Raw genomic sequence first — 15914 nt, forward strand, 5'->3', positions numbered from 1 at the left:
CACACACCTGATTTCAGGGCCACGGAGAAGCTCAGGTGTCTGAGTCACTCTTGGGATGAACCTACAGCTTGTGTTAACTGTACAGGAACTCAGGTTTTAGGGATGAGTTGGATGTGAGTATCCCTTGGATGTTGAGGTGCTGAGAATAGTCAGATCTTTTGTAGCAAGGACAAAACTGAAGTTTCCGTGCTCCTTCCATCCTGCAGGTCCCCCCGGGCACTGCGACCACAGAGGAGGGGGAGGCACGTTTGGTTCCCAGCTCTTTTTTCCCAGAGTTGAAGGACAGCTGCTGATTCATAGCCAGCTGCTCCAGTCAAGGCTGTGGAGGAGACCGTCCAGTAGGAAAGGCAGTGGCTGCTCCTGTGCAAAGAGCTTGTGGATGTGACTGGGATAGAGTGGCAGCCCAAACACAAACCTAGAGTGTAATGGTAGAGGTTAAATCCCTGAGCCAGCTGTTTGCCTTGGTACAACATCCAAATGCAGACCAGGGCTACAAAACCCCAGTGCTCAGGTGAGGGCAGAGGAAGGCACAGGGACCCCCAGCCCCCCACCCCTGTGTGTGCCAGGCTCCTCCTCACTTCTGCTCTGGAACAGGAAAGCTGTACAGAGAGGGGCTCCTGCTCAGCACAGCCAGCCCAGCTTTCCCCTGGGTTTTAACTTTTAAAATGGTGGTGACTTTTTATTTTTCTTATTAAAAAGAAGCTGGAATGGCAGAGTTGTTAGTGGAACTCACAGGAGCTGCTTTACAATAACAAATGTATGTTCCACTTTCCTTTTATATTTGAATTTTGCCGTCTGTGTTTTCTTGTGGTTTTGCAGTCAAAGGAGACATTGTTTCTTAGCCTGGGCTTCCCATGGGGCTCTGACTTTTAACTGTATGTGACTTCCAACATCCAGCTAACTCATTGGTGTGTTAGTGAAACCGGAGCCTTTGATGGAAACTCAAAACCCAATCACGGCTCCGTGGGGTGATTCACGCTCTGACACGCGGGGCCGGGCTGGAGCCACGCTCCTGCCGAAACCCCGACCAGCCCGCCCAGGGGGATTTGCTGCCGAGGGCACGTCCCAGCAGCTGAGTTTGTCCTTTTCCCCACCTTCCCGAGGCCCCTGTGCAGGGAAGAGCAAGGCCAGGCTGTGCTGGACCCAGCTGGTGCTGCACAACATCTTTGTGCCACTCTCGGGGCCATCACTTCCCTGTTCTGGAGGTGGATTTTGGCTCCTGCAGGGATTTTTCCCCCAGCTCAGGAGCAGCATGTGACAAACCACCTGCACCTTTCACACCTGATTTACCTGCAGGACTACAGGGCTTGTTTGCACAATGGGATTGTTGTAGGGGCCTCTTGAGCTTTGAGCTCTCAGCCATGGATTTATTGACTGCTGTTCCATGTGCTACTGCAGGGGTTGATGTGCAGTGGCCAAACCACAGATTGTAGCTGCATCTGGGAAATTCTCTTCAAAACTAATGTGCCATCAAATGTAAGGGTAGGTCAGCGGCCCTCATGCTGTGCTGCAAGCATGTCTGTACCTTTGAGTTAGAGGTGAATGAAAAGCTCTCACTGAAACTTTTGAGCCAAATTCAGAATATGTTGCTTTGATGGAGAGGAGTTTTGGCAGAGGTGAGGGGAAGCAGCGTGTACCAGCTGGTTTGAGGGGGATGCCTGGGCTGTGCAGGTTATGTGGATTAGCAATACTCCCGGATGGGACACATGCAAGACTTAGGTTATTCTTCCCTGTAGGAACTGTGGATGGGGCAGTCAGTGTGCTGCAAAGCAAAGCTGGAATTTCTGGCTGTGTGCCATCAATGTGGACACTTCCAGCACAGAACTCACCCCATTCAGGGCGTGCTGCAGGATCTGCAGAGGAGTTCACACAGGGCAGACAGTGTCCTGTAAACTCACACCAGGGCTCTCTGCTCACAGGTTTCCCTGCCCAGCTGGGGCTGGTTCCACAGTGCCTCTGACAGCTGGCAAGGGTCCAGCTTTGCTAACTGGCGGCAGAGCCCCATGCTGAGGAACTCCCTCAGCGTGGTCCTGTCAAAATCATCCAATTTGCACCCTCTGATTTACTCGTGGCACAGCGAGTTCTGTCGTGCTGGGGAGGTTTAGATCTTTTGTCATGAGTGTGCATGGAAGTGCTTTAATGACACAGTTGGTTTCCTTAGCCAGCTGTGAAAATGAGATCTCCAAATCCTCCTCCCTGTACATGTGCACTGGATAGATGCATTGTGCCTCTTCTTTTAAACTGTCATCTGAGATAGTCAAAGCATCCTGAAAACAGGATCAGCTCTTCACAGGGCTAGGGAAACTGAAGCCCAGAGAGGAAACAACTTGCTTCCACTGCAGCGTGAGGTCAGTCAGGAGCAAACACTCCCCATTGCTTTCTCCCAAGAGCTGCTGTCTCTGTCCCAGACCTGTATTAACCCCATCTGAAAGCAGAAATCCCAGTAAGACACCGGGAGTCTGGTTGTCATTTACTGTAAGGAACAGCAGAGCAAGTGAGATTCAGTTCTTGGAATTTTGACAAAACTGTCATCAAAATAAGAAACACTTAAAATTGAGTATCATAAAAAATCATAATTTAGCAGAATCAGATGTTCAAAAGATTATCTTCAGAGGCCTTTTCAGACAGCTTTGGTAGGGAGCAAAAGGAACCGAGGCAGATATTTCCTTCTGGTTTGCGTTCCTTTGCTGTGTCCCAAGTACATTAAATTGAACAAAAACATGTGAGAAGATTCAACTTTGTTGCTCAATGTCAGCTCTAACTGAAGCAGGCCGAGGAGCTGCTACATGATACAGTGGCTGGACGAGGTCTTTGTTGAATTCCTGACAGCTATTGATACGCCACTCTGCCTGAGACAATGCAGTGACATTTTCCCTCTTGGTACAAGTATTGTTGAGCAAAGACCTCCCCAAAAAAGCCCTTGACATTGTTGCAATCAGCGGCTATTAATGATGGGGATTAATGATCAAATCCAAGGCTGAAGCTGCTTGCAGCAGGAAGGGGGAGTGGGGGGCAGAATCGGGGCTGTTCTGCCTAGAACATCTCCTGCGTGCAGCAGACAGTGTGAAAGGCTGCTGGCATGGAAAGCGGCGCTGGGGCCGGTGCAGGGCCCGAGCAGGGGCTGGTGCAGGGCCCGAGCAGGGGCCGGTGCAGGGCCCGAGCAGGGGCTGCTGTGCGGTCCGGAGGCTCCGGGAGGCGGCTCTGGCTCTGGCCGGAGCGGGGGAAGGTGGGCGGGGGGCAGCGCAGCTCCCGGGCAGCGCCGCTTATCTCCTGCAGAGCAGCAGGAAGGGGAGCCGCGGAGGAAGCGATTTCTCACGGCTTTGTGTTCGCTCCTCATTAAATGCTGCTCGCCGGGCTCTGTTTTCCCACTTCTCGCTGCCGGCCGGGATGATCCGTGTGAATCACCCGAGCTGACCACACACAGGCACAGCCCGAGTGGCTTCCACGGGGACAGAGCCAGTGATGCACAGCTCATGCAGCAAAGCCCGTGTTACCCTGAGCTCGGAGACCCAGGGAGCTGGGTGCTTTCGAGCAGATAAAATCCCCAAGCCTAGTGAATCGATTCCCCAAATTTACGTTTTCCTCCTGGCCACGGCTTGCGTTGTCTAGGCAGGAAGGTGCGTGCAATCAGTTTTAAAGATGCAGCTTTGTACATCCCAGGGAGAAAGAGCAAAGTGCCTGACAAGCAGGGCTCTGTGGGGATGAATGGGAAATAAATTACTCCCTTGTACTCACTAAGGCAGTCGGTCTCTCACAGGTTCTTACTGGGGCTATTCAAAGATGCCAGTAAGATTTGCAGATGCTGCTGCTTTTGTCTTGCAAAGCCCAGCACTGCGCGGGGGATTTCGATGTGCAAGAGCTAAACTCGAAATCCCCAAGAAAACTTGGCTCTGTAACCCATCAGTGAAAAGGCAAAGCTTGCAGTGCTGCTGGGAGCTGAGGTGCTGCAGCTGCTGAGTGCTGCTGAAGTGCCTGTTTGGGCTGCTGGCAGGACAGGGTCAGCATTCCCTGCAGCAGGGCACAGGGCATGGGCACCACGGGTTTCTCACTGGGCTCTGGCTGCTCATCCCCTGCAGGACCTGGGAAATCACTGCCCCTCCATGGCCTGACTTCTGGGTAAGAATAAAAAAGTTATCTTATTTATTTCCTACGAATCTCTCTTTCTCCTGCTAATAATGTAATTCTACATAAAATACAATAATATTTAAATTCAAGAAAGCATATCCCAGATTGAAAGATCTAAATTTCAAAAGTTGCACCGAATTCTCCCTGTAGAGATATGCTGTATCTATGGGTGACCACCTCCAGAATCTTTAAGGAATTTGCCTTGCTTTCTGACTCTGCTGGCAATTTATCCCTTGATTTTAGCACAAGTAAGCAGTGTTGCAGCCTCACCTGTGCAAAGAGATTTGCTCTTTGTGCAGCACAGCAAAGGTGACCCTTTCAGATGCCCCCAGCCAGGGTCACTGCCAGCTGGCGGGTGCAGGGTTTGGTTCGTCTCAGCACTGGGTAGGGAATGATGTGGATGGGAATTTTTAATTCTGGCTTTAAGTGCTGTGTATTTGGAGCTGGGGTCTCAGTTTGTGAGGTGACCTACGTTTTGAAACAGTGCAGGAGAAGAAAAATGTTTCATGTGCCTGATGTGTGCTGTCGATGCCTGCGGTTGCCGGGGCCGTCACAGGGGTTGTGTTGGGTGTGTAACTGAACAAACTTGGCAGCTAAAGGCACATCTGCTCATTTTTTGCATGCAGAATTACACAGGTGCCTTCCTGCAAATGGCACTCCAATCCCCCCCTTTCCCAAATTTGACTGGTATTGATCCATGGATGGACTGCAGAATGAATGAATTTGATTTCTGCAGAGGTGACACGATGCTTTGAATCGTGCTACACATTTCTATTTTGTTTAGAAACCCAATCATAGCAGCAAACCAAACAAGAAAAGTCTCCTTGTTTTCTGAATGATGTTATTTGTTTATCTGCCAAAGTGCTTTGCATTTCCTCAGGTCACAGACCAGCCTATGTCTGGCTATGTTAATATTATAAGAGTTAGGCAAAAGCGAAGTTTAAGAAAAATCTTTCAACTGAAAGAAATAGGATCTTGAAGTCCCAAAATAGAGTATGGAAAGGTACACATCATGTCTGGCTTCTCTTTCCCCTTGTGGCAAATGTGACTCAAAGGAGTTGGGTTTTTTCCAGCTCGATCTGTATACAGTTTGGGGGAGTTTTATTGTGAATAGGTCACCTTATGATACACAAAAATATTTCCTCCCAGAGTTCTGTATTCATAAATCTTTCTTGATCCTCGCTCTCTTGAAACTGAAATCCAGATGATTTCGTTTTCTTCATGGAAAGGAGAGCGAGAAAGAGTGAAGGCACCACCTTAGTGTGGGGCTGGTGCTCCCGTGGAAGGGCTTGGAGGGAGCAGCTCTGATGAGCAGAAGAGCAGCACTGAAAAACGGAGATTTTACAGCAGCTTGGTTGTTGCTAAGGGAGGGAAAAATTAATTTCAAAGTTATTTTAAAAAGCATTTTAAATCTTCACTTCTCAAAGTTTGTGTAAGGGTCAAATTTATTCCTCCTTTGCTTCGCCAAAGAAAAGATCAGCACTTTGGTTAAATGTTAAAGCAGCTGCCTGGCATAGTGGAGGTGACTGTTTATTGACAGTGGCACTCTTCAATAGTTCAGTTTTAAGAAGAGCCATATCTCTGAAGCACAGCTCTGATGTGTCCTTTCATTCTAGCCCACAGTGAATTTTCTCTATAAAAAAGCAGCACAGATACTCTGTCCCTGCAGAGCAGGGTGAGCATCGCTGTTCCCTGGTGCACGTAAAGAGAGAGGCTGTGTGACATGACTGAAGCTGTGATAAATTGGTGGTGAAGCTGAGTGTAAAACTCTGATTTTAAAGCTCCTGGCGTGTTTCTGTGGGCTGTTCATCTCCACTGTTTGTTCCTAAGTCATCCTGCTGTGTTCATAGCAAGTGAAAGGTAGATGGAAACGCTTGTGGTAAATGATCACCTGTATTAGTCCTGAAAATGTAATCAATTAGCTCAAGATTAGGACAAACCCTTTTAAATAGGGACACTTGACTCTTTCACATGTATTTTTTTCTCTTCGTATTTGTGTTTTATAATGCTATTCTGATTTTACAATTATGTCATCCTACAGCATTGCCATAATGCCATAAATTACCAAAAATATGTTACTTTCACTTTCTTCCACTGACCAAACAACTGATTTAAAATCTGGTCCTGTGGAGGATCAGGAGGCCTTTTACTGCGTTTTATGCCCCTGGGCCAGCAGATAATACAAACATTGCCATATGAACAGGGAATCAGTTCCTGTCTTCTCTGTGTGCATTTGTGCAACACACACCCACAGACATGCACGTTATTGGATGGCCATGAACAGTTGTGTCTTGGGAACTCATTCTGTACATGAGCAAACACCACTTAAAATTACTTTTAAAGGTGGTCATTATTAAACCCTGTGTATGTAGCCAGTTCTGTTACAGCTGCTACTGACTGTGCTCACTGGGGGCAGATTTTCTTCAGTAATTTATTGTCTGTTTTCCTCCATTTCGGTCTCCCACCCATAACTCTGGGATTTTGTTCTGCCAGGACAGAGGGTAGAGCAAAAGCTGCTTTGCTGTCACTTTAATAACCCCTCCTGTCCAAAGGATCCTCTCGTTGTAGCTGGATCCACAAAGAATTACTCTGTCAGGCATGACAATAAACACACTCAGTAATTAAAAACTGCTCTTCCCCCTCGCCCCTTGTGAAGACAGCATGGCTTTTGGTGATACAATGACTTTTCACTGAAGGCCAGGAAATGCTGGATTTTGAAAGTCCCATACTTAGGGTGAGTTTCCTGTGGCTCCCAGTGGATCTGGGCTGTGGATCAGCAGGGGCTGATTCCTCCATCAGTGCCTGTTCCCAGCAGATCTGTCATTTTGGTCTCTGTTGCCTTTCGTCTCCTATACGCTTTATCCATTCCTAAATCTGCCCGTGGCTGCCGCTGTATTTATCACATTCCTGGCCACGCTGTGTCTCCAGTCCCAACCCTGGCGCTCCAAGTCCAGCTCCCTGCTCCTCTCCTGGCTCCCAGAGCCAGCTGGCAGCTTTGCACAGAGCCTCCTGCCCATTCCCTTCCTCACCATCTCCCGAGGTGTCGGAGGTGTCTGGGCTGGGCTCTGCAGTTTGGTCTCGCACAACCCCTGCCTAGGGCCTGGTGCCTTCAATGGAGCTATTCATGCAAGGAGAGGCTGCTCACTCGGGCCCTTGGCTGGAGGGGTCTCTGGGGCACAGCCCCTGTCTTTGTGTGCCTCCAAAATATGTGCTGGATGAGGAATGATAGCTCTGGAAGTGAGTGTCGCCTTACATTTACCATGCTGGAGGAAGGCTGCCAGCACTGCATTGATGCTGCATGTGGTCCCCTTCCAGGGGGGAATTAATCCTTCTATGCAAAGATACCTCCTGCTGACTGGTGAAAAGAAAAGAAGGAAAAAACCCTGGTTTGGCCATGAATACCATTAGCTTAATCTTCCTTTTCTCTGATCTTCCAGTACTATTTGCTTTGTATGGCTTCATCAAGGTTTTGTATGTGGACAGAGTAATTGAAAACAAATTTAGCATGTCTCAGACCATAAAGTTCCCTTTCAGCTAGATCCCAGGCTATGCGGTAGATAAATGTCTGGTTCTCATTTTTGGTTATGTGAGAAATTCAGAATGGTTTGATTTGTAATTTTGAACGTTAATAAAGAAGGAGAAGTTTCCTTGTCTCCTGGCCTATGGAGGTGTTCTGGCTTTCTTGCAGCAAATGCTGTTTATAAAAATGTTACTTAGTACAGGAGAGTCTGTTTGTGTCCTTGAGGCCAAGAAACCCCAGGCTCTAAGGTCGACTGAGACATCCTTGTGCTGTTCAGTCCCAGACCCAAAATGCCATCTCTACCTGTACAGGCAGTGTTTTAATGCAGTGCAAGAGGAATGGCTGAAGGTGAACCAACAGCTTGGGGAAGGATGAGTTTCAAAGAGCGGTGAATCAATGCCAGAAATCTACATTTATCTATAGCTATAGATACATGTCTGCAAATCTCTTTGGTTTCCTGAAGGCATTGCAGGCCCAGTGTGTGATAGGAGATTTTTAATGTCTTGCCAGCTGCACGGGTACATGGAGAACAAGCCCCTGGGTCTGCAGATCTTCATTGGCACCGCGGACGAGCGCATCCTCAAGCCCCATGCCTTCTACCAGGTCCATCGCATCACGGGCAAAACCGTCACCACCACCAGCTACGAGAAGATCATTGGCAACACCAAGGTTTTAGAGATCCCCCTGGAACCCAAAAACAACATGAAAGCAACGTAAGTAGATTTCTTTTTATTAGCAAAGTTGAGGCGGATTAAGTTGGCACTGAAGTTCTTTCTCTTTGGAAAGGAGTCACTTAAAAGAATAACGATGCTCTGGAGGGACTCCCCTTTCCAGCATGCTGGGATGATTTATGAGTGCAAGACCCTTTTTACAAAACCAGCTACAAGCCCTTGGGTTAAAGCTGCTGGAAGAGTTCCCATTCATCAGGAGACCATGCAGGCACCCCTGCTCCCTATTCCAATTGCTGCAGTGACTCTGCTGTAATCACAGAATGGTTCACATGGGAAGGGACCTTAAAGCTCACCCAGTGCCACCCCCTGCCATGGGCAGGGACACCTTCCACTATCCCAGGTTGCTCCAAGCCCTGTCCAGCCTGGCCTTGGACACTGCCAGGGATGAGGCATCCAGTGTCTCACTAATAATCCATCATCTTCACAGTCAGAATGGGTTTGTAGTGCACTCAGGAAAAGAAGACTCGAATCTAAGTCCTTATGCTGCAGGGACAAGTGAGGAGCAGGGGCAGCAGACAGAGGAAAGGTGTATGATTAATTTTACAACATTTAATGGAATACAAAACATCTCTTCTGAGCTCCATCAAGTGATCTGGTCATGAAATCTCCTCTTGTAATAGGTTAACAGAAAAGCAAGTACAGGCACATCTTGTCTGTATTACTCCTTCCAGTTTTATGGAGGCAGAGGGATGAAGTGGGCACCAGTCTGAAAACTTCAGGCTTGAATGTGTGCCAGGCAGCATGAGAGTGATTGCTCTGCAGAGGGAAGAGCTGTATCTCCATCCTTCAGAGGATCCTGACAAAATTGGCAGAGCAGTTGTATTTTTAGGCCCCCCTACTTCATCACAAAATCCACATTCTTTCTTCATATTTTTTTAGAAAATATACCTCATTCCTAACAAGGAACCCTGGAGTAATAAACCCCTGCACATCTGCAAGGGCAAGGAACAGCGTGGGTGTAGGAAACAGCTTGGGGCTTATACCTCCCCAAACGTGATTTTAATTCCTATCAAAAGGAGAGAAATGATGTGTTTTTAGAACTGATATCAAAATGGGCTGGCAGTGCCTGCTTAGTAGCAGTGCTCACTGCCCGCTCTGAGAACTATTGCTGAGCTTGACAAATAATTGTCACATTTTCCTAACACAGGCATGTTTGCAAGGCTACCCTGGACTCTTGAGAAGCCAGCCTGCACTCACACTAAATACTAAGTTGCAGTGCTGATTTAAGCAATCCAAATCCTGTCATTGCTGCTCAGCCCCATCCTGCTCCCTGCACCCTCCCTTTGTTCAGGGACACAGTGAACAGGACACAGTGAATGGGAGAATGAATATCTGCTCTGCCAGGCTCTTACCTTGTCTGGGAACAATGTCCCAGGGCTTTGGAGGATGACACAGTGACCTGGGCCAGGCTGCAGAGCCCAGCTGTAGCAGTAGCACCCACCCTGTGCAAAAGGAGGAGAGAGCAGTTTGGTTCCTGCTTTGGAGCTGAATTCCACATGCCTGGATGGTGCAGGCAGTGGGGATTCTGTAATCAGCTGCCTCAGCTGCTGTGATTCCCCACGGAGCTGAACTAACCTAAACCAACCTGCCCAGGTGTGGGAAGGGCTGCTGTGCAGTCCCTGGGAGCGGGGCTGTCGGGAGAGCTGCTGATGGAGGCTCCTGCCCCGGGGTGGGCTCTGCCTTAGCACAGGGGAGATAAGACTTGGAGCTATAATGCTTGGAGAGCAGCTTCTGCTGTTGCCAGAGAGTGGGGAGAGATCCAGCAGCATCCCTCATGTGCTGCATGTCTGGGATTTCTTCCCCTGTAGCTGCTGAAATGGGAATATCTGGATCCTAACCAGAGCAAGTACTTAGAGCTGTTCTTAACCCAGAGGCCGAAGCAAAACAGCTTCATCCCCCTGAGTGTCCCCTGTCCCAGCTGCTGCGAGCAGGGGTTGAGCTCAGGGCCGTGTGTGTTGTTGCAGCATCGACTGCGCGGGGATCCTGAAGCTGCGCAACGCGGACATCGAGCTGCGCAAGGGCGAGACCGACATCGGCCGCAAGAACACGCGCGTGCGCCTCGTCTTCCGCGTGCACATCCCCGAGCCCAGCGGCAGGATCGTGTCCCTGCAGGCGGCCTCCAACCCCATCGAGTGCTGTGAGTATCCCTGGGGCCTGCTCCTCTCCGTGCCGTGGCTCCAGGCTGGCACCGAGGGCAGACCCACCGTGCTCTGCTCCTCTGTGCCAGCCGTGGAGTGACCGCGGCTCTTCCCCGCGAGCATTCCCTGTTCTGAAGGAGGTTTGTGGGGGGGCTGGTAGCTCTTCAAGGTGCTTGGAGCTTGTGAGGACAGCAAGCTCCAAGCTCCAAGTTTGGGGACTTCTGCAAAGTTTATTTGTTAGCACGTTGCTGTTGGATCTTGCTGCTGTCCGGTGCTCCCTGGGAGCAGGAGCAGTGTTGGGGGTGTGTGCAGGGACACACGTGCACTGTCCCTGTTGGAGCACAAGTGTGCAAGCTGCCTGCATTCCTGGCTTTGAGTGGAGGCACAATCAGAACTTGTCATCCACAAACTGGCGGTGGCTGGAGGTTTGAGTTCAGACTGGGCCGGCACTGAGCACTGTGGTCAGTCCTGTGTGCCAGAGGAGTGACCAGAGTCCTCATCTGAGCTGTGGCAGGAACGCAGCTGAAATGGAGGGACAGGTTTGATTCTGAGGCTCAGGTGCATTCTGGTCATTGTTTTTTCTAGCTGTCAGTGCCAAGGGGTGCACAGCTCAGGAGGCTGAAGCAGGGAAAGCACAGGTTGTTCTGGTATTCCCCTGAGGGACAGAAGAAAACTGGCAGTTTTGATTTCTGAAGTGCAAATCCCATAAGTGTGTGAGCTCAGAAACCTGCACCTCCCACTCATTGTAACGGACTGGATCCTGAGAAAGAGAGTCCCCTGATGAGGTGCCCCCCGTGTCACAGTCATTTCTGGAAGGGCTCCGCCCACTTTGCTGGTTCCTGTGCATCCTGTGATGCTTTTTGTTGGTAAATGGTGCCTTTTTGGCGGTTTGGGGATTTCACAAATACAAAATGAACAATTTTCCTCTCCCTTTGTTGAATGACTCACCTCTTTAGCAGAACGTGTCTTGCTGTAAGTCAAGTGAAGAAAGCCATTGAGTTTCTCATGTGTGAGTTTTATTTATTGAGATGCAGACTTTATTTAAATACAACTGCTTAGAATGAGAGGAGCCAGTTTTGGGTGGGAAGTCAAAGTGGCTAGTGAATTATTGATGGCAACTCTTTAAAAAACTGTACAAATGAGTAACCAAAGCAAGGCTGGGAGAGGATGATGGGTATGAATGATCTCTTGGCAATGTTTATGAGAAGATAGCAACTGTCAGAGCATTTTAGCAGCTGAGTGAAGTCTCTGGGCACTGTGATGGGGAAGGGACAGCAGTGGGAGTAGCCAGCACCTCTGTCCGTAGGAAACCTTCCCGTTCCTCTGTGGGACCAGATGGCTGAAACAATAGTGGCCTCCACCCCAAATGTGTCCCTACTGAAACAAAGGTCCATTTGCTAAAGGAAGCATTCAGTGAGGAGCTCCTTGGGTGGAGAAGCTCCAGGTGTAACTCCTACACCCTCTGGGCAGGAAAACAGCACCAGCCCAGGGCAGGAGGGGGCTGGTCCCTGGATCCTGCAGGGAGCCCCACAGATCACCCCCCACTTACTCAGATTCTCCTCAGGAAAAGCAAGTATGAGTTGGCCAGGCATTTCTGGGGCCCTTCCACAATGGCACGTTGTATTTGTGCCCATCACCACAGAGTGTTCAGGCAGAAATCCGGGCACGGTTTCCAGAATAAGTCACATTTTTCTGAACTGTGTGCACACACCTAATTTGCCTGTGCAGTGAGGGCTGTGGCAGTGCCTTGGTTAAGATGTTGAGGCATTTATTCCGAGATGTCTTTGCATTGATGAGTCTTAGGGGCATAAAAAAGCCAGGAGTGGAGATACCAGTATAAGTGGCGTATTGTTAGTGGGGGATTTTTATAATTAAAGTATTAAATTGTTGGCTGCATAGAAAACAGCAAAGCTCTTACAAGAAAAAAATGTATTTGGTCCCCAAGGAAATAAGGAAAGAAAGTTTTATTTTTGGAATAGTGGACAGATATACAGGCAGTTTGGAGAGACACGTTAAGGACTGTGCTTTTCTGAACTCATGGAAGCAGGGTATGAAGTGATCTGGAGGCATGAGCCTCTGCCATTTAGTGTGTATGTTGCATATTTAGCACTGTTTATGCATTTCAGTAGCGCTTCCTGATCTCAGCCCAGTTCTGGGAAGATGGTTAAAAACATCAGTGAGCTCAGCCAATATTAGTAATGCAGCCTAAATCTCACTAGAGATGGTAACCTGAGCTTGTCCCAGATGATCTGCACACCTTGCAGAGCTCCCAGGCAGTCTCAGGTAAGCTCAGGTGCCCTGCCAAGAAGGGGCACTGGGCTGGGCGATGTTTTCTTCTTGTCCCACCTTCTGTGCTGCTGGGATTCACTTTTTTCCCCTTTATTTTCTGGTTTGTTCGGGTTTTTTTGACCTGGCCGCCTGAGAGCCCTTACCCTCAGGGACTCTCCTCGGGATCCCTTCTGTCTGGCAGCAGTAATAATGTCCCTCTGGGAAGGCCCTAGAGAGCAGCAGCTCCAGGATCACGGCCCATCTCCCTTCCCGAGGCTCCCCCTGAGCACTGTTGCTACCAACAGAGTATCCGAGTGCTCTCCTCCCCAGAAGCTGATCCCGAGGAAGTCCCACCAGTGTCAGCAGATCATTAGCTGCAGTGAAGCAAGAGCTGTGAAATAGCTGCATTTCAGAGCGCTGTTTGGTTCCACCTCATCTGTGTCACATTCAGCACTTGACAGATTTTCGGAGGGGATTTCACAGGTTCAAAGCATCATCCGCAGTGAGTTCCTCCCCTGGCAGCTGTGTGGGAGCACTGAGGGGGTGATGTGTTGTTAAATGATCACTTGTGCCTTAAAATGGACCTCAGATCCAGACAAGCCTGCACATTCAGCAGCTTTTTCCTCCTGTTGCCTGTTGATTTATGCTGAAGCCACTGAGGAGGCAAAGGCATTTTTGAAATCCCTCTGATAATTGTAGCAACAAGCCATCACTCAGCCAGGTATAGGAAACCACTCTCTTGTAGGTGTGGTGCTGGAAAGGTGAGAAAAATCCCTTCTCGTGGTGTTGGTCCACGCTGAGTCAGTGAAATGACAGCGAGCCCCACAGGAGAGCCAAGTGTCCTGCTTGGCCTGGCTCCCTGCTCCCCTCACTGCTCAGGGCTGTGTGTGTCCAAATGTCCATCCCTGCTAGGACAGGTCAGTGCTTCAGGCAGGAACCAGCTCGTGTGGGCGAGTTCTTGCTGTGCCAGCAGGGCTGTGACAGAGCTGCTGGTGACATTGCAGGTGAGGGGTTACTGAGTTCACTTGTCCCTTCAAACACAGACACTTGGCAAACCACCCCTGGAGAGGTCTGACACTTGCAGACCGTTGTTTTCAAGCCATGAGGACGATTTCTGTAACATCAGTTCCATTCCTTTGCCTGTCACCAAGAGCTGGAGCTCATTTCTCCGGGAGTGGGTGATCTCTGGTGTTACAGAAATTGTTGACACTGGGCTCCCTCTCCAAGAGATAGGTTTTTTATGATCTCTGGGAGCTCAGGCTGGGTGCCCCAGCCTCTGCAGTTGTGTTTTCACTCCTCAGCTGAAGCATCCTGGAGCAGAGAAGGAGCAGGGTGAGAGTCCAGGGTAGTAGGGCAGCTTGTTTTGCTCAGGCTGACAGCAGCCAAAAACTGCTTCATGCAAATGTCTGAGTGTGAGGCTCAGGAGTGTCCCACACAGTGCCCCAGATTTTATTCTAAGGGATCCTGGTTAAACCTTCCCAAAGTCTGCCACAGTTCTTGCTTTGTAGAATCTGTGGTTGCTGATCCTGAGCTGTGCTCATGAATCCCTTAAAATGCAAACTTAAATTGCACTTGGCACGAGAAAAGGAGTCTAAAAACCTTGTTCTTATAATAGATGTTCCTAGGTGGTAAAAAAACAAAACAAACAAAACTTATTGCTAAAGAACCATGTGTCCATCTAGAGGAATTTAAATAGTTTCTATTATTGACTGTATTTTGTTCCATTAAATTGGGTCAAATTTCTTATTTCCCTTTAATCAATTTCCCTGGAAGTTTCCTTTATTTTTCTCTCCTTCTAGTAGATTTTCCCATAATATTAGACAATCTGAGCCTATGATTTGTGACACATTAGTAACTACAGAGGAAAGAGCTAGTCATGTAAAAGAATGTTGTCTTGGCAAGCCAGTGAGAGCTTTTCCTCAGCTGGGAGTTGTGCTGGTTGGAACACAGCAGCAGGCAAGAAGGAGCCTAGCTTTATTCAGATAGAAAAGCAGAAACAAATGGTCTCTTTGCACGTGGGAGATACCTATTTGGAAGTTTAACCATAACCATGGTTATTATGGGAGTATCATGGTTTCCAGTTGAGTTAAATGAATTTTTTCCCCCTTTCATTTCAACTTCAAGACAGTCTCACAGTTGGCTGCAAGTACAGCTGACAGAAAAACTGGTGCTTTCTCTAAAGAGAACATTTTCTCTCTCGAAGCACAGAACGTAAAAGATAATTCTGACAACATCTGCCACTTTGAACGTGCAACCAAAATATCTCAGTCTTTGAGGTCTGAGTCAGAGCGAAGGGAAATGCCTGCCCCTTCTGCAGGCTGCCAGCCTTGCTCCAGGGGTAAACTCCTGGTTACTTGTGGTCTTTGCAGTGCTGCTGGTGGTAAAAGCAAACAGCCCAGCACAGCACACAGAGCAGGGATTGCTGAGCAGAATTTCAGCTGAGCAGATGCCCTCCACAAGGGATTAAAGGGAAATGCTGTGCTTGCCCACAGAGCTGATTGACAGACAAGTGAACCGAGGCCATGGTTTTCCTGTCATTAATCACACACTGGCTTGGTGAGCTGGCTGCAGTTCATAGAAAGTATCACACTTATCTGACACTGCTGCCATCGGTGCTTGTCACTCCTCCTTTGCGAGGACATCATAAATTATGTGCAGAGGAGGAGGTGGAGAAAAGCTCTCTATTTTTGGTGCTTTTTGCTTGGATGGCTCTGCACAAACTGCTGATTAAGTCTTGCTGGCAGCAAATTAGAAACTGTTGTCAGTCATACTGCGTTCTTCTTCTCAGAGTGTTTCGACCACATTTTCAAGGTTTCCCCACGAGGGCTGGAAATTTGCTTTATTTACTTGATTCCTAAGTCTTCCACTGCTCCATACTCCTTCCAGGAGGTGAATTATCCCATCCCTCTGATCAGAAATTTGCTCGTCTCTAGGGTGTCTTGCTGATGTCTCCCTGGTTGCTGGAGATGTCTCCTGCCCTTGGTCCTCCCATGGCTCCCCAGCCTTTGCCTCTCCTCCCACTGCAGAGCTCAGGATGCTTCAGGGAGTGGTGGAGGGGATCAAAGTCTCTCACGACATTAATGAGTTGGAGAAGTGTTGAGCACAGCAGCTCTGCTCCTATCAACCCTACCA

General features: G+C 48.9%; 1 protein-coding gene across 5 annotated transcripts in view; it reads left to right on the forward strand.

Moving 5' to 3' along the window:
- NFATC2 (nuclear factor of activated T cells 2) overlaps positions 1–15914 on the forward strand; it is a 79908-nt gene that overhangs the window by 19497 nt on the left and 44497 nt on the right. For all 5 annotated transcript variants that reach the window (XM_048321819.1, XM_048321818.1, XM_048321821.1 and 2 more), the window contains exons 4-5: positions 8156–8358; positions 10341–10513. In XM_048321819.1, coding sequence (XP_048177776.1) covers positions 8156–8358; positions 10341–10513 — 376 coding nt within the window. The remainder of the gene's footprint in view (positions 1–8155; positions 8359–10340; positions 10514–15914) is intronic.

This window comes from Corvus hawaiiensis, chromosome 17 (genome assembly GCF_020740725.1).
Source record: "Corvus hawaiiensis isolate bCorHaw1 chromosome 17, bCorHaw1.pri.cur, whole genome shotgun sequence".
Lineage (NCBI taxonomy): Eukaryota > Metazoa > Chordata > Aves > Passeriformes > Corvidae > Corvus > Corvus hawaiiensis.